The 22,849-nt window shown below is 44.0% G+C and overlaps 1 protein-coding gene across 1 annotated transcript in view; it reads right to left on the bottom strand.

Moving 5' to 3' along the window:
- SIK3 (SIK family kinase 3) overlaps positions 1-22,849 on the bottom strand; it is a gene marked incomplete in the record, with an annotated part of 4,425,276 nt that overhangs the window by 3,634,208 nt on the left and 768,219 nt on the right. The window contains 1 exon segment of the mRNA XM_044080968.1: positions 10,046-10,109. Within this exon segment, the coding sequence (XP_043936903.1) occupies positions 10,046-10,109 (64 nt within the window).

Below are 22,849 nucleotides of genomic sequence, written 5' to 3'. Positions count from 1 at the left end.
CAGACCACGGACATATTGTCCATCGGGATCGCAATCATCTCCAGGGGAAGATGGGCATGGAGAGCCTGCAATGCTAGAAGCACCGTCCTCATCTCCAGGATGCTGATATGCAATTGAGTCTCGTAGGGGAAACACGTGCCTTGGACCGTCCTTCCCTAACAGTGCCCCCCACCCTAATAGGGAGGTGTCTGTGGTCACAGTGGCCAAGGAGGAATGGGGAAGAAAGGGACGACCCCGGAGAAGGTCTGGAGAACAAATCCACCACAAGAGAGAGTCCCTGCAACCCGAAAGACTCGAACAGGGTAAGACAATGAACGATCTAAGATGGACCACTGAACCGCAAGGGCCCAGTGACATACCCACATGTGAAACCGGGCCATGGGTAAAAGAGTGATCGTGGCCGCCATGGACCCTAATGACCTTAATACTATTTCCGCTGTTAGTGACTGAGCTTAAAGAATACACAGGACATGTAGCTTCAGGGACTGGATCCTCTCTGAGGTTAGAAAGACCTTGGTTTGAATCGTGTCCAACCGAGCCCCAATGAAGTCTAATACTTTAACCGGAGCCAGTAATGCTTTTCTGAGATTGATGATTATGCCCAACTGTTAAGTGAAATAGGGAATCCCTTGCTTGGCAGAGTTAATGCCTGAAAGGGGCACCAAGGAGCCAATCGTCCAGGTTGGGGAAGACCTGGAATCCCTGTAGTCTCAGTTGAGACTCTACCACTGCCATCACTTTGGTAAACACCTTGGGGGCTCTGGTGAGACCAAAGATGAGCGCTCTGAACTGGTAATGATTGGCTCACAGATGGAAGCGGAGAAACCTCCGAGAGTGCCTGTCCATTTTGATGTGGTAATACGCATCATGGAGGTCAACAGATCACATCTAATCGCTCTCCTGCAGAAAGGGCAGGATAGACTGTAGAGTGACCATCTGGAATTTTGTCTTGGCAACCAACAGGTTTAAGATGGAAAGATCCAGAATGGGTCTCAAGTCTTCCATATTCTTTGGCACCAAAAAGAACCTAGAATAAATGCCTAATCTGGTCTGGTCTGGGGGGACGGGTTGGAGTACTTGTTTTCTTAGCAGCTTTGCTTTCCAGTGCTGCTTCCTCCCTTTGTGCGGGTGGAAAGTCCAGGAGGTGTCTGGGGGAAGAGGTGACTGGCTGAAAGGAATTGAATACCCTCTGGATATAATTTGCAACACTCAACGACCATCCATGCTTGAATCCCAAGCTGTTGGGTGTAGAGAGAGACATCCTCTGACTGCCTCCAGAGCCGAGCAGCCGGGCAAACCTTCAGGGCTGCTGCACAGGTCTCTCCAAGAAAGGCTCTTGAGACCCTCGATTCCTTGGACCCCCTCTGCCTCTAGGGCGGTGTCTATCAAAATCCCTCTCTGCCTCTGGGGGAAGGCGAGTACCGAGTGTCCTGGGGGTAGCTCTGGGATTTCTGGAACCACATCTTCTTGGCCCCCTGCTGATTCCCTGAAATGGTTCGTTGAGGGGGTCGAAAAGAGAATCCCGATGGCAGACAGTCTTCTCGTCTTTCCCAATCTGCACTACAGTGTCACATACCAAGTTGCCAAACAGGGTGTAACCGTCGTACGGGGCATTAGTAAAGGACGCCATAAAGGGCTCCGAGAAGGCACAAAGCTGGAGCCAGGCATGGTGCCTGATGGCAACGCCTGTACTGGCAGCTGTATCGGTGCCTCATTTGCATAGTAGAGGAGACACCCAGTAGTGTTAGCATTAGATGTGAGGGTTGCTATTCGAGACGAGAATGCTTTCTGGTCCTCCAACATGAACCCAGGGGTAGACTCAACAATCTATTTGACCAGATCACACTGAAGCCTAATCACGTGTGCCAAGTAATTCAGCCCATTCCCCAAAAGTGTTGCTGAAGACTCTCGGTCAGGTGTGTGAACCGTAGAGCTCTCATGTGAAAACTCCTTCTTAGTGGCCGCTGCCACCACCATGACATCAACCGGGGATCCCTTGGTCCAGTAGGTCCTATCTACAGGAGCACTCAAGATCTTGTCAGGGCATTTGGGGATAGGATCCTCCGTGTCCGGCTCCTTCCATGCCAGAGATGTAATAAAATCCACTAGTGGATCTACAGGAGGGGATACCCAGGAAGTAGACAGTCCTGCGCCAAATACCTCCAGCAACACCGATTCATCCGTGTTAGGTTTTTGGGCAGACCACTCCCCATTTTGGCAGAGGATTTCCATGATGTCTCCAATGGAGACATCCTCAGGTGGGGGTGACCGGGGGAACCTTCCCCTTCCTCCAAATCGGTGTCTTCAGTGAGGGAATCCAGTGGCAAATCCAAGTGCCTCCTTTTACACGTACGCTTGTGAAGCACCTCCTCAGTGGGGGTCTCTGGGGATAACCCGCTGACATCTTGCTGTTCCCAAGCGGGAGCTCCCTGGAGCAAAGAGGCGGCAGGCTGTCCCTGAGGTAGCAGGACGGATGGATCCACACCAGAAACAGAGGGAGCTGAGGCAGACTCTAAAGACGAGATCGTCAAGGGTCTCTAAGGGATCGAGAGGACCCTCTCCATCACGTCACAAGCTGAAGGGGAATGGACCTCCTGAGACGGGACTACAGAGGGAGCCATAACCCTCTGAAGCAACAGAGGAGACTGAGCTGAACCTCCAGGCGCAGAGATCTCAAGAGGAAGGATCTGCTTCGAAAAACTCTGAGCCAATACCATCCCCTTGGATCCAGCACCGAGGTTACATGGATCCAAACTCGTTGGATCAGACTGACTCAAGGCCACGGCTGGCATCGAGGTACAAAGTACCATTAGTGCCGACCCCTCGATGCGGAGTGTACTCGGATCAGAGAGCTCCGAAACTGGGGGTCAGATCGGAGAAGGAGTAATTGGAATGAAAGCAGACTGCATGCCTCACAGGGGCAGGCAAGACTCCCATCTGTATCTGGGTGCGGATAAATCTCCGCATCATCCTGTCCACCTACGATTCGGAAAGACTGCGGGTGGATCTGGAAGAGGAGGCCACCAACACCAGCCAAGAGGGCCGGTGAGGAGAGACCTGAGCCGGCGGCCGGGTCTGAAGCTCCTCTGGCTCCAGGGAAAACAGAGAGGAATGGAGCCGGGGAGACTCAGTCCTCCGAGGGGACCTTTGCTGGAGGACCCGTGGAGGAAGAGCTATCAGGGGACTGTTTCCTAGGCTTGTCCTCTGACTTGGTTGGGTTTATCCTTGTCCCTGGACCTCTTGGAGGGACACCGGGTCCCAGAGGCCGGGGAAGAGATGGAAGAAGAAGCCGAGCTAGAAGAGGCCTAGGCCCCGGAGGTAGGAGGAGGAAGACGGCATCTGAGTATTAATTTGTTTCTGCTGTCCATCAACGTGTGGGGACTGAACACCGTGCAGATGGATCAGGAGGTCTCTTGAAGAGCAGCCCCAAGGCATTCAATGCACAGAGTGTGGCCATCGGCTGGGGAGAGCTTATGGCTACACTCCGTACATTTGCGGAACCCTGGTTTTGGGGTCACTGACATGGTAGGCAACTCTGAGAGGCCCAAACAAAATCACACACACATGCTCAATAGAAAGAGAAAAGAGGGGCTTTTATTTTTTTTTTTAAACAGATGCCAATGCGCGAGGAGGGGAGGAAAAAAGGATAGAAAAAGGGAATTTTAAAAAGGAAAATATAAAAAAAATAGAGAAAATACAATATTTACCCAAACAACAGTTCAAAGGATAATGATGTAGACATGAAATGCGGCAAACAAGATCTGAAGGGAGGAAGGAGACAGGGGCATTATGTGTAAGGGAGGAGCTTGGAGCTCGGATCAGATGCTGGATATGCAGCAGAGTCGGATCCGTGCTGGATCAGAGAACCCACAGGTTGAAGACCAATTGAAGACTTCAGATCCACTGTTGCCCATACCAGAAGGGAGTCAACACAATGATCTTTGCAGAGTCCTTTAGAGTCTTCAGAATAACCATGAACATAAGTGGAAAAAGTTGAAAGGCAAGCAGGAACCTTCCCATGCAAGGAAATGAGAATTCATCTAATTTTCCAGGCTTCCTTGCAAGGAGATACTGGAGCAAATCTTTGCCGATTTTCATGAACAGAGGTGAATAGCTCTATCTCAGGTATTTCACATATTTCCCACAGCTGGATCAAATCCCCCAATTCCATTTCAATTTGTGAAGGTTTGTCCTGGTCCTGCTCAGCTTGTCTGCTACAATGTTTTGCCCTGATGGAATGCAAAATGCCCAAAGAGGGAGATTATGGTAAACTGCTGTATCTCAGGTTATCTATGGCTAAATCTGCACACAGGGTATGATGTGGCCCCCCCCTCCCCCACCTGCACCCGTGGCACCCACTTAGAGACAACACTACAGTGATGTGGTACATAAACACTTACAGAGGTCCTAAAGACCACAGGTGCTTGATAGAGTTGAGGCCATTCACTACTGCAAACATCTCTCTTGTTTGTGCTCTTCCAAAGATGCTGCCTACACTTTTACTCTCAAAGACGCCGCTGCCAAAGAAATATGTCTGAGACATCTGTAGTTACCAACCGTACTGGAAGGAAGAAAAAGAGATCTGGATTCTAGAAAAAAAAAAGTCTCTCCACCAGAGCAGTTCACTAGTTCACTTCTGCAAATGCCAAAACTTGAATTTAAATCATAGGAGATGCAGATGTTGAGAGCACACAGAGCCTAGGTACCAGTGACTCTTTCTCATGCGAAGTCTGGCAAGAGGTACCTTACGAATCACAGATGCCATGAATCCAAATACCCTGAGAAAGTAACCTCAATTAAAAGCAATTATCCATTTGTAGTATGTAAGACCAATGAACAAAAACTTTTCAAAATTAATATAAATTCTAGGATGTTTGTAGAAGGTATTATTTTCATCTCTTTTTATAGCCCTTAATTGTGCTCAGGATTAACTGTAACCTGTGGAACTTGTTTAACTTGCTTACTTATGTAATCTCTGTAAATAGTCTGTTTGTAATATGTAATGCTGGTATTATATAATGCTGTATCTGCTTACCCTTGGAGCTTTTCTCCCCGGGCCTCCGCTGAAAATGGACATGCATCCAGTCGGACTATCCCGGTCAACAAATGTAAAATAAAATAAAAAATAAAAATAAATACTATAAAAAGTTAAACGTTTAACTCCCTGTTTTCTAGAAAGCACTTAATATTTGCATGTTCATTCAAACCTGGTGGGGTATCTGCACCAAGTCTTACCTGCCAAAACACTGCTTTTGGTTTCCACTTGACTCTTAAAATTTCCCCCTCTCATCTACACTAATCTGTTCTAAAATAGTGAACAAAAACTTTTCAAAATTAATACAAATTCTAGGATGTTTGTAGAAGGTATTATTTTCATCTCTTTTTATAGCCCTTAAATGTTGTTGTATTCGATCACGTAATTAAAGTTGTAATTGATTTCACATTTTGGGTTTTAAATAGAGTGTAAAATTGTGTTTTTTCATTCTGATGAAGTGTTTTACAAAAGCAGAGATAAAAATTTATTATGCTAATTCCATTTACGTTTCTTCTGTGACTAACAGTGAATTTTGATGATTATTGTGATGGTTTGTTCACTTGGCCTTTGTGGTGAATATTTATTTACCCTGAGAAATTACCTTGCTGAAGTACTGGACTAAGTGGGAAAACTCAGGAAAAGATCTGATGTAGATCTACTTTTTCCTGTGGAAGAAAAGCTCCTCAAACTGAAGTATCCAAAAGACATCCCAGGAATACAATCATGAGGGAAGGAATAAGGCAAGACTTTTTGAATGTTCTCCTGGAAACCCAGTCTGCAAAGGAGCTTACCCACATGAAAAATTCTTGACACTTTGAAAAGGAATCTGAAAATATAAGCAAGTCATCAAAATATGGAAAACTGAATACATTTTAGTCTGCAATTGGCCATCACTGAATCTAGACACCTTGAACACCCTTAGAGCAGCAGGGTAATGTAAAGAGCTGAAAGTGTAATCTAAATACAAAAAATTAAACGTTTAAAATCTATGACTACAAGAATATGATAAAGAGCCATCCTTTAAATCTACAGCTACAAAAAAAAAAAAAAAAAAATGGGGGATGCGAATAACAGGTAACAGATTGTGAAGGGATAGCATTTTGAAATCTGGGACATAAATTAATAGAGGAAAGAAAGATCTAGGACACCTCTCCATGAAACATCTGTCTTTGGTACCAGAAACATTCTTGAATAACAATCTTTCCTTGCCAGGGAAAGAAGAGGTTCTATTACCCCTTTAGACAGCAGATGCTGAATGAGAGGAGGGAAAAAGTTTGACATGGTGCGCTACCTGAAAAGGAGATAGGGACTCTTATTGCCATCGGTACCCTTGATGGACAGCACCAGTTTGTACGAGATGATCTGTAGTCAAATACAGAAAATGAGAGAGTGAATTTTGGGTGAAGATTTAAAGATTGCAAGGGAGGCATTACCATTTGAAGATAGTTGTTCAGACCTGTTGTACTGTCCTTATTTATAAGAGGCTCCCCCTTCTTTCCAGGGCATTCTTGCCGGTTTTTTTTTTTTTTTTTTTTTTTTACTGTCTACGTGTCAGAAGTTTGCAGAGAGTGCTTTTTGATTTTTATAAAATAATCCTAAATTAAGGATGAAGTCTAACAAATTTGGAGAAAGGCTGAAACATACAAGTCATTCCCGAAACAGTTTCCTTTTCTCGTCCCATTTTTATCAGAACCTCAGCTGCAGATGGTCCACATACCAGGGGATCAATACTTCAGCTTTAACATCTTCAGGCAAATTTAAAGAATGTAACCATGAAAACCTCATCACAGGCCCAGTATCTGATTATCTGGAAAAGGCATTGTCTAAGTCATAAGTACATTTCAAAGAATGTTTGGTTACTTGAGAAACAGATGCAGTAAGAGCATTTAGACAAAATTTGCCCTCAGAAGAAGGAAAAGTAGCAGTATATTTTCAAAACAAGGAAACAAAAACTTTTAACATATGAGCTTAACAATAAAAACGACTAAAAATGTTGCAGAGGAAAAAACACATTTCCCATAGCTATTAAAAGCTTTCCCATCCTTGTTGGAGGGGGGCAGGGGATTAGCATTTAAAAAATATTTAGCTACAGAATGATTAGAAAGGAAATCACTGCAGGGTTAAACCTGGGATCTGAAAACAAATATATTTAAGAATGAGGAATTTTATACAATGTATCTGCCTTTTTAGAGGCTGCAGGATGCAATAAAAAATTCCTCCAAGGGTGGAAGAACAAGGAGAACACAGTAGTAGACTGAAGAAGTTTCAGCTGTAAAAACGTTTTTTTTTTTTTTTTTTTTTTTTTTTTTTAAAAATTGTAATGTTATTTTGTGCCCATTAAAAAAAAAAGTGTCCCTCCTAAAGATTGTTTCAGAAAAAGAAAATTCTTCATAGGGAAAATCAAAAGAAATACCATCTTCAAAGAACCAGTTGCCTACGGAGAAAAAATTTGTTCCTTCAAAATGTATTCCCCGTTCATCAAACTGGAAATTTTCAGGAAAGTGAATAATTGTCTTCATTTTTGTGAGGAGAGAAAAGTAAAACAAAGAACTGGTAAGCAGTTCCATGATAAAGCTGAGAAAAAAAACATGAAATCCAGTTAATGGTGACACCAGCAGTCAGTAAATGTCAAGTATCAAAAAAGGAGTGTTTTCACCAGAAAACAACATGACATGACAGATGCGTCAAGTGACGGTCCAAAAATCAGTTAAATTATTAGCAAAAAAAAAAAAAAAAAAAAAAAACAGTTCTTCTCAGAAAAGGTTTTAGTCATAAAATTGTGGAAGGTTATTCCCCAGAAGGGACTATACCAGACCAGCAATGGAGTAAACCTAGCCGACCACTGATCCTCAAAAGCCTGCAAGAGGAGCAAAAAACTCTGAAGGACTTGGAGCCTTGACCACTGATTTTCTCCAGCCCTGCTTGAACTGTCAGGTAGTCTGGATGTTTGGCAGGTGTCCTTAAGTGTGAAAGCTGGCTAGTTGTTACATCCTAGGCAAGATCTAACTCATACAGCCAAGGCTACTGCAGCAGTAATTTACTGAACACAGAGAAGTGTGACCCATCCTCGGCAAAGCATGTACTGCCGTCTAGCATCTTGTCCCATGCTGACAGATGCTGGTTCTCCATAGAGTATCACTTATATACTCAATTGTTGAAGTCAACCTTTTCACTGTACTTTGGCATTCTAGAAGTAATGAAGGATTCTTCTGAAAACCAAAGTCTTACTTGCATTTATGACATGCATGCAGAGCGCAGTCATATGTCTCTGCATATCCCTTGGGGTTTTACATACCTGGTAGTTCACATCCACATAGACCACTACCATGTCCCAACATATCCTTGTTTGGCCCATGTCTGGATTATCTGAATGCAAAACGTAAGGGGTAAAAACTATCAAGGAAATATCAAGTTAGGCTTCTTAAAATCTTCACAGATTAATAGCTTGGTTATTATCTAGGAACCTATGTCATAATGATATTGGTTTGGCTTTACAGTCTTTGGAGTCCTTGATATGTCTGAGATTTTTGCTCCTGAAACTCAATGCCACCCTCTTTGTCCAGCCTTGTGAGAGCTGGGTCAGTATGTCTGACAATGGAGTCATCAATCACTAATACACTCACTTGTACAGTTTTTGTTACAACAGTGTCTGGGTGTACTAGATTATTACTTGCTGACCCTTTACCGTGTCAGTGGTAACAGGTATTGTGTTTGACTTACGCAGAGTCCTAGACTTACTTGGTCTTGGAGGCTTAGGCAGGGGCTTTTTAAAAACAAGTACTTAAGACAGTTTGCTATGAATCTGTGTGGCATGTAGTGGTGGTTTATGTCACTCACAGTTTGTGAGAGGAAAACGTCTACATTTAGCTAAGTACTTGCATGTCTCACATACACATAATGATGAGTATCAGGCAAGTGTTATAATGCCTGAGTATACCAAGTGCTACAAGGCTGGTAAATTGAGAGTGGATAAGCTGGCTGATCTACTTGTAATCCAAGAATACAGTAAAGGAATTCAGAAAAAATGTTTAAGCACTTAACGGTTCAATAAGAATATATTTATGGTATCACAGTAAAATGGCTTAAAGATTTACTACAAGACAGCTTGTACTTTTAGTACAAAAGGGGATAAAAGTAAAGACAAGAAGAAAAAAGACAAGTTCCAATTATCCAAGATAGCACAGGGCATGCATCCAACAGTAGACAGCTACAATACAACAGTCACTGAATAAGTGCAAGAATGACAAGGTTGTTTGTGGAGAATTTGAAACTGGAAGAGTCTATCTAGTAAAGAGTTGCATCATGTGGATTGGATCAGCACTCAAGAGCTGTCTTATCCAAGCAGAAAAAAACTAAAAGGCCAACATAATATTAGCTAGGACTTAAGCACATGACTACTTTCAGAAAACCGCAGCAATTTGTTCTCTGCCACAGAACTACCACCGCTGTCTCTTAAATGCTAACAAATGACCAAAAACTATTTAGAAAACTTATAAAACAACAAGAAAATTTAAGGAAAGGTAAACAATATCATTACTTCAGGTATCAGAAACATTTTAGCAATGTAGTAACAGCTAGACAATTGCACAAACAGCAGATTTTTTTCTTCAGCCTTTAGAGCACAATCAGTAATGACAACTGCAAATTCTAACGTCTTAACACAATGTACTACATTATCCAATTAGACAATAAAGCACATGATTGTATTTTCACTGCAAGGTATAGAGATGTTTTAAGAAATTAAAATAAGAAAACAGATCATTATGATACAAGGAACATTTTCAAATGCCAGTGTCATCCAAAGTTAAAAGATTCAATCTTAATTCATTAACAGAAGAAATGAACTGAAGTAAAAACTGATTTTAAGCCGTTTTATATTTTATCCACACACTTGCTGTTCAAGCAGAAAAATGCTCCATGTTCACAAATAAAATTACTGGGCCAACCGGAATACAAATTAAGTTAACAGCTAGTGCCTATTACATTAAAGGCTGTAGTAAATGCACTTACCAAATATCTCTCCACCACTAGCAAATTCTGTCACAAGGTAAATCATCCGTTCTGTCTCCATAACCTGGGCAAAACAAAAAGAAAGGTGAGGTTCAATACTTCTGGAAACATCACACAAAATATATTACAAAATATATTACAAAAATTAAAACAGTCTATTAAGGCAGACATCATCATATTAAGTAACAGTTTGTAAAAAAAGCCTCCCCTAAACCAAAGATCACAGGTACCTATGCAGAATTATTCACAGTCCCTATACAAACATGTGAATCTGCATCTAGGCTACCGTGCCTACCAGAAATAAACCCAAAACAATAAAAACAAACCCCTCGGGTGGAATCCTCGCCTAAACAGGGAATATAATTAAATAAAATTCATGGCCACAATCAGGAGGAACAACTCCCTTAAGCACAAGTACTCTATTACACAATTAAAAAAGAAACTAATAAGTCCAATCAAGTCCAACAAGGCCACCTATGAGGTCAGTATACTCTTGCAGATTAGGACAACCCTAAGGCTTTCTTCAGCTATGTCAGGACCTTAAAGGTAACACACAGCAGTGTGCAGAATGGTACTATCACTTATAAGGGTGACATAGCAAATCTACTGGATGATAAATTTAGACCACCACCCACTCCAGTTCCATCAAGTGAAACCCCCTCCAACATACTTTCCCCAGCTATAAGCAGGACCAGGTGCTAATGGCACTTGAAGTCAAGAACACTGCCTTAATTGGTCCTGACAAACATCCCCGGTTACCTCCTGAACAGTCAAACGTGACCTATCAAGACTTGTTGAGGCACTCTTCAACTAAAGAGTTGAAAAAGGTTATGTGCCAAGTAAATGGAGGACCACAACAGTCATTCCCTTCCATAAGGGCAGACCATTAACTGACCCAGGGAACTACAGACCCATCCCTCTAACAAGTCTAATATGCCAAAGCCATGGAATGAATTATCATGGAAATAATAAACAAGGGCACTGCCACCTGCAGACACTGGACCTATAACAGTCTGGCATTAAGGGAAGGTCATGCCTACTTAATCTGGTTAGTTTCTTTGAGAGGCTCATCAAGGCAATGGATGAGGGTAAAACTGTGCATACTGCTTATCTTGACCTGGCTAACGCATTTGATATGATACCCCACTCAGGCATTCTTGACAAACTCTCTGAGCTAGGCATTAATCCTTACGTAACTCAATGGATTGCCAGCTGGAAAAAGAAGCCAGGATAGGTGACACCACCTCCACCAAGAGACCGGTCACCAGCAGAGCACCCCAGGGCTCCGTGCTGTGCCTGCTCTTGTTTGGCATCTACTTCTCAGAAGTCACTGCTAACATTCAAGGCCTCTGGTTCACCAAGATCACAGATGACTGTAAAGTGGGAGCTATTATATATTCCCCCAGGACATCAACATCTTGCAAGAGGGTTTAGCACAAACAAATGACTTAGACAAAGATACGGCCTAAAATTCAATGGTAAAAAATGCATTATAATGTCCTTCTGCAAACTGTCAACCCAAGTTAATTACGCCATCTATAAAACACTCCTTAGAGTCGACCTAATAGTAAGGGATCTGGGAACACATGTAGACTGCAATCTGGCACTTGATCAACATGCAGCCAAGATAATAATAAAATCATTCTACGTCACCCAATTTCTAGGTAAGGGTATGAAATCCAGGTCAGTACCACTCTACTTGGCCCTTATAAGACCTTTCATTAAACACAATGCCCCCTTTGGTGTGCATCTAACCAGACACTTGCAACAGTTGAAATGCCCACAAAGGCTTCTCACCAGGTGAATTAAGGGCATGAACACCCTTGTCCCACAATGATCACCTAAAAGCTCTGTCACTGTAGACAGTCTCCTACAGGCTGCTGAGAGGGGTCAGTCTCCTACATGCTGCTGACAGGGGATCTTTGTCTGGCTTCCTGAGCTTCCTGAGAACCAGCCTTGATGATCAATTGCGCATACACACAAAACAAACAGCATGAGAAACACTAGATCCAGAGATCTGAACTTCACCTGTGACAAACAAAATGTGCTGGAGGAATAGATACGTGTCCCAAAGGATCCCCACACTATGGATTAGGCTCCTTGTCCATGTAAAACAGAGTACATCCCTGACCCTATTCAAATGAAACCTTGACAACTGGATAAGAAATTGTAAAGTTTACTCCATGCTGGATCATGTCCCTTATGGAGTGAGGCCATCAATAAGAAATGTTTTATCCTAAACTAATGCCCCCCCCCAACAAATCCTTAGTTACTGCACTACTAACATGCCTCCCAAATGTATAGATATCCATGACACTCAGTAATCCAAATGGCTTAGTGCGAGTGGCTAGGCTTGTAAGGGCCCTAGTGGTCGTCAGCCTAGGATCAACTTATGAAAAAAGTACAGTTGTGTACACTTACCATAAATGTAGATGCTAGAGTGTATTCACTGTTACAGTCATCACATTTGGGTTATCCCTGCCAGGGTAGCCCTCGGCCAGCCCAAATACCAGAGACTTAGTTTTTCTGCATCGGTCGCTGTCGCTTGAGGACTGATGTCAGGTCGTCGGTGGTATAAAGTAAGGCAGCTGATGCCATTACATCAGTTTTTCTTGCCCTAACCTGTCAGGAGCCCCCAAAGTAGGAGGCCAGGTTCTGGTGGAAGAACCCCACCTGTGGAAAATAACTATCAATATGTCCCTTGTAAGGAAAGGAAAACAACAAGGAAGAATGGTAACAAAAGGAGAAAGAGAAAACAGGAGGGTGGAGGGAGGGAAACCAGGACAGCAACAGTGAACACACACTAACATCTACATTTATAGTAAGTGTACACAACTGTACTATGTTCATGTTTCACTGTTGCAGTCATCACATTTGGGTAGGTTCCCAAAGCTGAGGAAATGGGTGGAGGCAGTCAAGGAAGCTAGGGGCTGGCTATGATGCCCTGCAAGACAGCCGAGGCAAACCCTGCCCTGGATTTGGAGAAGAGAGGCAGGTGGTAATGGTTGGTAAAAGTGTGAAGAAATGTCCAGGTGGCAGCCTCAATGATGTCCCTGATGGGCACTCCTCTGAGGAAAGCTGCTCTGGTGGTGTGTGTCCTGAACCCCTTGGGGGGAGGCTTACCATGCTGTTTGTAGCAGAAATGGAAGCAGTGTGCTATCCATTTGGAAATGGTTTGCTTGGAGATGGCTTTGCCTTCTGCTCCTGTAGCAAAGCTAACCAGCAATTTGTCAGACTTTCTGAAGGATTTAGTCCAGTCCAGACATAATATGAGCTGTCTGTGCACATCTAGAGTGTGAAGAATCCTTTCTCCCTTGTTCTGGGGATTAGGAAAGAAGGTGGGCAAATGAATGGATTGGTTGAGAGCCACATTGGACACCACCTGGGCATGAAGAATGGGTTAGTTCTGAGGGATACCCGGTCTGTATGGAGATGATGAAGGGTTCTACAGCCATGAGTGCATGCAGCTCAGAGACTCTTCTGGCTGAAGTGATGTCCAGAAGGAAGGCCGTCTTCCAGGAGAGAAATTTTAGATCTGCAAAAGAAGCTGGTTCAAAAGGAGGCAGGGTGAGCTTTTCCAAGACAAAGTTAAGGTCCCAAGCTGTTGTTGGTGCCCTTCTGGGGGTCCTCAAGTTGCTAGCCCCTCTGAGGAACTGTTTGATCAAAGGGTGTGAGAAAAGGGGCTGCTCAGTAGGAAAATGAGAAGAAATAGCAGAGGCATGAATTTTTATAGAGGAGAGAGAGAGACCACTGTGTAGTAGGTCAGCTAAGTAATCCAGGTGAGAGGTATGGAGGGCTGTGCCGTATTGGCCCCCTTAGCCTGGATCCAGGTGCAGAACCTTTTCCATTTATCTGCATAAGACTTTCTGGTGCTAGGGCGTCTGGCCTCATGGATAACATCCAGAACCTGTTTACTGAGGATGGCAGATTGGTTCAGGGTTAGGGAATAAGCCAAGCTGCCAAACTGAGTGTATGCAATTGGGGATGCATGAATTCCCCTTCCCTCTGGGTTAGGAGGTTTGGAATCTGAGGAAGATGCCATGGAGGCAGTAGGGACAGGCTGCACAGCAATGGTTACCAGTGCTGTCAGGGCCAGTCTGGAGCTATAAGAATGGTCCTTGTTTTTTCCTCCCTTATTTTGAGCAGTACCCTGGTGATGAGAAATAGGGGAGGAAAGGCATAGGCCAAAAGGTTGACCCAAGGGAAGGACAGTGCATCCCACTTTCCAAGCCATGCAGTGATGCTCTCTGGTGCAGAATTTCCTGAGCTGATGGCTGGTGTGGGAGGCAAAGAGGTCGACCTTTGGGGTTCCCCATTTCTGAGTTATTAGGAAGAAGGTACTTCTGTTGAGGTGCCACTCGTGTGGGTCCAAAACTTTCTGCTTAATTGGTCTGGCAGGGAGTTGAGAGAGCCTGGTAGGTATTGTGCTAACAGGTGTAGTTGCATGGAAGAGGCTGTGAGCCAAAGGGTCATGGCCAGCCTGCATAGAGGGTAGGGGTGAGTCCCTCCCTGCTTGTTGATGTACCACATCACGGTGGTGTCTGTTTTGATCAGGAGAACTCCTGGACAGAGAAGGGATTTGAAAGCTATCAAGGCGTGCTGCACAGCCATCATCTCTTTTTGATTGATGTGCAGAGGGATTTTCTGTGGGCTTAATTGGCCCTCTATGCACCTGCTGTCCAGGTGTGCACCCCCAAGCGTAGTCTGATGCATCTGTGGTGAGGGTCTGGGCGGTGGGATGTGGGGAGAAGGGCAGTCCCTTGTTGTGGGAGCATGCTGTTGCCCACCAAAGAAATTCCTTTCTGAGGCAAGGAATTATAGGTAGAAGAGGTTCCAGGTCTTGAGAGTGTTGACACCAAACATTCTTTAGGTACCACTGAAGTTTCCTCATATGCAGTCTGGCATATGGAATGAGGAGTACGCAGGACACCATGAATCCCAGAGCTTGCAGGATATTCCTTGCAGAAAGCTGGGGCCTGGTGGCCAGTTGAGAGAAGTAGGCTGACACGAAAATTTGTTTCTCTGGTGTAAGGTATGCCATCTGGTATGCTGTGTCCAGACTTGCTCCCAGAAAGATTATCCTTTGGGTGGGCACCTGTTTTATTTCTTTTCACTGATTGTGTTACCCAAGGGAGGTTAGTAGGCTCTCTACATAGGCCAGGTGTTTGAGCAGCATTTCCTGGCTGTCTGCCTGAATAAGGCAGTCATCTAAGTAGGGGTAAATTTGAATATTTCTTTGTCTGCAAAAGGCAATGGCCGGAGCCAGGCATTTTGTGAAAACTCTGGGAACAGTAGATAAGCCAAAGGGAAGCACAGAGAATTGAAAGTGTTGACATTCTGCCCTGAAGTGGATATATTTTCCGCACAATTCCCTGATAGGAACGTGGAGTTAGGCCTCTTTTAGATCCAGGGTGGCTAGCTAAGCGTCCTTGGACAGCATGGGTAGCAGCTGCTGGAGGGTGAGCATTTTGAATTTTGGGATCACTAGGAAGGGGTTTAGAATGGATAGATCGAGGATGGGGCGCCAGGTGCCCTCTTTTCTGGGCACCAAAAAAAGTCTGGAGTACAAGCCTTAGCCTATCTGTTCCGCAGGAACATGCTCTACTGCCCTCAAAGAGAGCAGGGAATGGATTTGCTTTTGAGCCTCTGCCCAATGATTTGGTGGGAGATCTGGGAACCCTTCTGGGGGTTGTAAGGGTGTGGAAGGAGAATTTGTATCCCTGAGACATAATGTTCAGAACCCATTGGTCCTTGGCAACGGTGGCCCAGGTGCTTGATTGAAAGGAGAGTTTTCCTCCTAGGGGTAAGTGAAGGTGGGCAGAGGGGAGGTTGGGAGGAGGTGAGTCATTGTGAGTTCTTACCATAAGGGGGAGGCTTAGAACTCCCTGGTTTTGAAGTGGAGGTAGTCCACTGCTTAGATCTCTGCACTCCCTGGGGCTGCTGTCTGGGGCGTCTTTTTCCACGGGGCCTAGGCTGGGCCTGTATACCCGGAGCAGGAAAAGACCAGTGCTTGGAGGGAAAATGCGTGCTGAACCTAGGGGGCTGGACCTGTAATAAATCTTTAACTGTTTGCATAGATTTTGCTTTTTCTTCCATCTTTTTTAAGACCTCTTCTGCCTTAGTGCCAAATAAGTTATCTTTGTGCAAGGGGGCATCCAAAAATTTAGATTTGACATGGTCTGACAGGGGTTGTTCCTTAAGCTATGCATGTCTTCTAATGACAGATCCAGTGACTGCTGCCCTGTAAGAAGCTTCTAGGGCATCAGAACCACAGTGCTAAGTGTGTTTAGTTACTTAACTTGCAGAATGCATAAAGTCTTGTAAATCTTTAGATTCTGCCCAAGCAGGAAACAAGGAGGTAGGGTGTCAAGAGTCAAGCTGGATTCCAAGGAAAACATAATCCACCACATCTAGGACTAGGGGGGATGGCCAAGGGTTTCTTTTGCGGAAGATCTAGGAATTCCCTGAGTCTCTTTTTAGACAGAGGGTAGTCCTGACTCTCCCATTGGAAATTCACCCTTAAAGTATGCAGGGTTTCCCCAAAGGAAAATTCCTCTGGGGGAGAGGCTGAAGGAATGGATTCCTCTGCATCAGAATCCTCATAAGTGGAGAGGGGCTGCATGTCTTCATAGTCAGATACATCAGATTCATCTGACTCTTGTTCAGACAAAAATACTGGGGACAGATCTCTTTTCCTTTTTGAGGGGGTAGCTTGGCTTCCCCTGATCAGCATGATAAGGTCTTCTGCCATTTTAAGCATTTGAGACTGAGGCAAGGTAGCAGGCACCTGAGAGTGGGTAGTCAGTTTCTTGGGTGTGTTTCAAGCCCTGGCCTAAGGAACTCAGTTGTTTTCGAAAGAACGGTCATCACGAAAGAAGACATCGGTTTGTGTCGAGATACGGTGGTGTGAAGGACTTCCTCGGAAGCCAATGCCTGCTCAGTGGCTCCAGACCCATCCAAGGTAGAGACGACGGCAGGATCCTTTGACAAAGAAGAGTTTTGCGGCATACCAGACTCCGAAAGGGTCTCGGTAGTGGCCTGCAAATCAACTGAAGTGGGCATCAGGGGCTGCGAAAGCACCTCACTGAGTATTGGAGGACTGACAACTATCTTAACAGAAGCATCGTCAGAAGGTTTGGACCTGTGCGGTCTGTCTGTCTTTATCTTTATGTTTTTCATAAGATCTGCTGTTGGATGGCTTACCAAAGCCATATCGGAATTCGAGGACTGTAAACGAAAATATCGGGCTACAATAAGGGCCCAACGATGAATAGTTCTGACGTTAAAGCACAGTAGAGACAATGGGGGACATCGTGGTCTGGGCCTAGACAAGTGACGCAGTAAGAATGGAAGTCTCTGTGTGGTATTTACTTGCCACAGGCGAGACAATTATTAACTTTTTCTGATATCGGTTAGTGCAAGAAAAAAGGATCCCCAACGGGGTACTTAGCTTTAGAAGACTTCAACTTCAATTTTGAAATGAAAACTCAGGTAGCGGCAGACTGGCACTCGTGCAAACTGATTATGCTTTGGGCTCCACGGCAAGAAAGACTGATGTAATGGCATTAGCTGCCTTACTTTATACACTGACGACCTGACGTCAGTCCTCAAGTGACAGCAACAGACGCAGAAATACTAAGTCTCTGGTATTCATGCCGGCCGAGCGCTACCCTGGCAGGGATAATCCAAATATGATGATTGCAGCAGGGAAACACGAAGAACATCTAATGTTCCAGCAGAAATAACTCCTTGTTTATAAATCCTCTGTTTTTACAGGTCCACTGGTTAGTACCAGACTAGCTGCCCTTATGTGCAATTTTAAGCCTAGCCAATTTCCATTTTTATGCTTGAAATAGGCTTTCTCAATAAGTTATAAATTGGCCTTACCCATTCCATGGTCAATAATTACCCGTAATGAGAATGAGAATAACCGTTTTTAAAAATCATCAAGCAAAAGTACTATAATACATCACACATCCATGGTCAAAACCACATGGTATATAACCCTGCACAGAGATATCATAATTGTGGATTTCTGAACTTATGCACGTCAATTAAACAGATCTGCAACTTGCCCCTGATAAACCTGCTTTCACAGGCGCTACATTCAGTACCAGTTAAATAACATGTCATCTCTTTTAGCCAACAGACATGAATATAGGACACAATACTTAACTTGCACTGTAAAATTAACATCCATGTCAAATATACCTATAAGGAAAGCAGAATAACATTGTAAAAAAGTTGTATTTCACAAAGCAAAGGTCTGGAAATGAGTGAGTCACCTGCTGCCAGCAGGAGTAGTAAAGTGTCTGAAAGCCAGAATGGCCATATTTGTAGTTGTATCATTCTATGGGGACGCATTATGTGTTGGCTTTCCAATTTGACAGGGATACTCTTTACCTCTTTTACAAAGGATTTTGCATTTGAGCTAAAGCCTTTGTAACCTCCATAGTGTCTTTTTAGGCAGAGTTCACCTGATGAACATTTCAACCTATTAACTTCTTATTTGGAACACATTAATGTGACTCTAGTCAATGCTAGGAGTGTTAAAAATATGCCCAAATTTGAAGATCGCCTGCAACTTGAACATATTCATACAAGTGTAGTTACAGAAACATGGTTACAGAGGAATGAAAGTACTCCATCCATTCCTATCACATTTTCAGACCTACTGGCAGCTGTTAGTGAGTATCAGTGTTTGTCAAAGATATCACCCACCACCTCACGGCACATTCCTAGGAACACCACATTTGAACTACCAGAAGTACAAATCATCATAAAAAAGACGAATTTCCACTTCATAGCTAACTACAGAATACCCACTACATCCTCTTCTATCCATGATTGCTATAACACATTAGCTGAAATTCACATTAAACCCAAAGCCTTTTTACTGGGGTACTTCAAATACCTATCAATAAACCAGCTAACCTATATTGCCAGTGGTCAGCAAGCTTAACACTTCCTTGACATTATAAATGCTAATTCTTTTACAAGTAGACACCCATCTTACTAGAGGTCCCAAAATCCTTGATAAGGTCCTCACAAATATGGGTACTAAACAACATTCAGAGCTGGTCCACAATAACATTACACTCTATGACCCAAAGGAAATAGCAAACATCCTAGCTAACAAAGTGAGAGCAAATGTTACTATACCCACAATTATAGTTGTTCCACAGGATCTACAATCCCAGCCACACCTTTAAATTACAATGGAACAAGCTATCTCAGCCCTCTCAAAAACGAATACTTCATCCATGAGCCCTCGTACCATACCACATTTAGTCTTTTAGTAAGAAATATCTCTATTTAGCTGAAGTGTTTGTTTGGCATGCTTGTTGTACTCTGCCTGAATACTGCTCATCTCTGTCTGCATTTTATTTTTCCCACCCACTCTCCCAATTGTTGTTGTGTTGTTAAACTTGGTGACTTTTAAGTTGCCCACCCCTACTATAAATCTACTATTAGACACTCCTCCCAGTCCCATGTCATCAGCTCACTCTGCTGACCACAGAGAGATCATCTGGAAAGGGCCACCCGCTTAGTTTCTTAACCTTGAATTATCTTCTGTTTACTCCCTTCCCACTTAACTTAAAAAAATGCACTTTATTCAGCTGCTTTTACTGTAGTTGTTTCTCTTCCTATTTTATTACTTTGCTTTTGCTGCTTGTTCTTAAGAGTTCGACTGCATTTATTCTGTTGCATTTATTACTGCTTGTTCACAGCCTGATTACATTTTAACTGTTATTCTAAGCCTCTTGGTTTTGGTTTAAGCACTTGGGCTTCAGGCCAGTTATTTTATATTATGAAGGTTTGTGGTTTAACACTCTGCCCTTCTGAGCTGGGAATTGCAGGTCGAAGGCTTATTGTGCGTACATATTTGAACTGTTTTTTTTCCCTAAAATTATTGCACTTTGTTTGCTGTAGCATAGACTAGATTCAGACCTGCTGAATCTAGCTCTGTTTGTATGACTTAAGAGCATTACACCAGGCCATCTTTTGTTGGAGAGGGTCCCCTGCACCCTAGTGGCAGAAGTGTGCAGTTTGAACTCGTGATTGAAGGTTGCTGGAACAGGGCTCAGTGCTGAGCTTTTTTACTGGTTAATTTGTTTAAATCAGTTTGCTCTCACTTATTCATCATCATCTTTCAGCTGTTCCTGTTAGGGGTCGCCACAGCGGATCATCTGTTTCCATTTCTTCCTGTCCTCTGCATCTTCCTCTGTCACACCAACACCTGCATGCCCTCTCTCACACCAACACCTGCATGCCCTCTCTCATCACATCCATAAACCTTATCTTAGGCCTTCCTCTTTTCCTGTTACCTGGTAGCTTCATCCTTAGCATCTTTTTCCCAATATACTCAGCATCCCTCCTCAGCACATGTCCAAACCAACGTAATCTTTGCTCTCTTGTTTTGTCTCCACACCTTCCAACCTGGGCTGACCCTCTAATATACTTATTCCTAATCCTGTCCACCCTCGTCACACCCAGTGCAAATCTTAACATCTTTAACTCTGCAACATCCAGCTCTAATTCCTGCCTTTTTGTCAATACCACATGCTCTCATTTATTACATAAGCAAATCCAAGCCATCTGCTGAGCTCTGCAAAAGGTACAGTTGTGTATACCTACCATAAATACAGATGTCAGAGTGTATTCACTGTTGCAGTCATCACATTTGGGTTATCTGCCTGCAGGTAGCCCTCAGCCGGCCTGAATACCAGAGTCTTGGATTCCTGCATTGGATGCTGTATTTTCTTCCATGACGTCAGGTCATCAGGGGCATAAAACATGCAGCAGACGCCATTACATCAGTTTTTCTTGACCAGATGTCAGCTGCCCCCACAATGGGAAGCAATTATATGTTACAGTACCCCTTCATCAAAAAGCAAATACACCAGAAAGCTTAAATACACCAAAGAAGGAGGAAATGTAGAGCCAAGAGAAGTCAGGGGGCTGGAGGGACAGTAACCAGGACTGAAATAGTGAATACACTCGAACATCTACATTTATGTTAAGTGTACACAACTGTACTATGTTCTTCATGTTTCACTGTTGCAGTTATCACGTTTGGGTTGATTCCCAAAGCTAAGGAAGGGCGGAGGAAGTTATCAGAGCATTAGGGCCAGCTATTAAGCCCTGCAAGACTGCAGTAGCAAAACCAGCTCTGGATCTAGAAAAAATAGGCATGTGGTGATGCTTAGTGAAGGTATGTACAGAGCTCCAGGTAGAAGCTTCTAGGATGTCCTTGGTAGGGACACCTCTGAGAAAGGCTGTAGAGGTAGATGCAGCCCTGGTGGAATGTGATCTTATCCCCTGTGGCGTAGGTTTTCCATGGTGCTTATAGCAGAAATGAATGCAATGGGCTATCCATTTAGAAATGGTTTGCTTTGAAATGGCCTTCCCCTCTGCTCCTGTAGCAAAGCCAACTAGCAGCTGCTCAGATTTTCTGAGAGACTTAGTCCTGTCCAAATAAAATCTAAGTTGTCTGTGCACATCCAAAGAGTGCAGTATTCGCTCACCTTTGTTTTGTGGATTCGGGAAAAAGGTAGGTAAATGAATGGACTGATTAAGGAACACACTAGACACCACCTTGGGCATAAAGGAAGGACTGGTCTCGAGGGAAACCCTGTCTGCATGGAAGATAATGAAGGGCTTCACTGCCATGAGGGCCTGTAATTCAGACACTCTTCTTGCTGAAGTGATGGCTAGAAGGAAGGCTGTTTTCCAAGAAAGGAATTTCAACTCTGCAGTTGCAGCTGGCTCAAAAAGAGGGAAAGTGAGCTTTCCCAATACAAAGTTAAGGTCCCAGGCTGGTGTGGGGGCTCTCCTGGGGGGGGGTCTTAAATTTTTGGCCCCTCTAAGGAATTGCTTAAGCAGGGGGTGAGGGAAGAGGGGTGGTTCGGTATTATAATGTGCTGAAATGGCATAGGCATGAATTATAATTGACGAGAAGGATAGGCCCTTGTGGAGCATTTCTGTTAAGTACTGAAGTATATGAGGTAAGCTGGGCACAGCTGTGCCCATCCCCTGAGTCTGGCTCCAGGAACAGTATATTTTCCACTTTTCAGCATAGGATTTTCTAGTACTAGGCCTCCTTGCCTCCAGAATGACATCTAGCACCTGCTTACTGAGGGATGCTATTGGAGCACTCAAGGAATTAGCCAGGCTGCAAGGTTCAGGGTTTGAAGCTGAGGGTGCAGAATCTGGCCCGTCTGCTGGGATAGCAGGGAAGGGCACTGAGGCAAGTGCCATGGTTCCAGCAGTGTCATACTCTGCAAGAGGGGGTACCAGTGTTGGCGTGGCCAGTTTGGTGCAATCAGTATTGTCCTTGGCATGTCCTGTTTGATCTTTAGCAGAACCTTCGAGAGGAGAGGCAGAGGAGGAAAGGCTTAAACTGAGAGGCTTTCCCAGGTAAAGGACAGGGCATCCACTTTCCAAACTTGACTGTGGGAAGTCCTTGTGCAGAATTTGTCCAATTGGTAGTTCTGAGGGGAGGCAAACAGGTCTATCTCTGGAGTGCCCCATTTGTTCCTCAAGAGGTTAAATATTTTTGGTTCCAGTTTCTATCCGTATGGGTCCATGAGATTTCTGCTTAGGTCGTCTGCCAGAGACTTTAGCTTGCCTGGCAGGAATTGAGGCTGTAGGTGCACTTGGTAGCTCAAGGCTGTGTTCCACAGAGCCATGGCTAGTCTGCAGAGAGGGTACGAGTGCGTTCCCCCCTGCTTGTTTATGTACCACATAATAGTGGTGTTGTCTGTCTTTACCAATAATTGTCCTGGAAGAATGTGGTCTTTG

The sequence above is a fragment of the Protopterus annectens genome, chromosome 8.part0 (assembly GCF_019279795.1).
Source record: "Protopterus annectens isolate FY-2018-M chromosome 8.part0, PAN1.0, whole genome shotgun sequence".
In the NCBI taxonomy this organism is placed as follows: Eukaryota; Metazoa; Chordata; order Ceratodontiformes; family Protopteridae; genus Protopterus; species Protopterus annectens.
The sequence above is the reverse complement of the archived record's forward strand: the minus strand, read 5'-3'. Positions and strand labels throughout refer to the sequence as shown.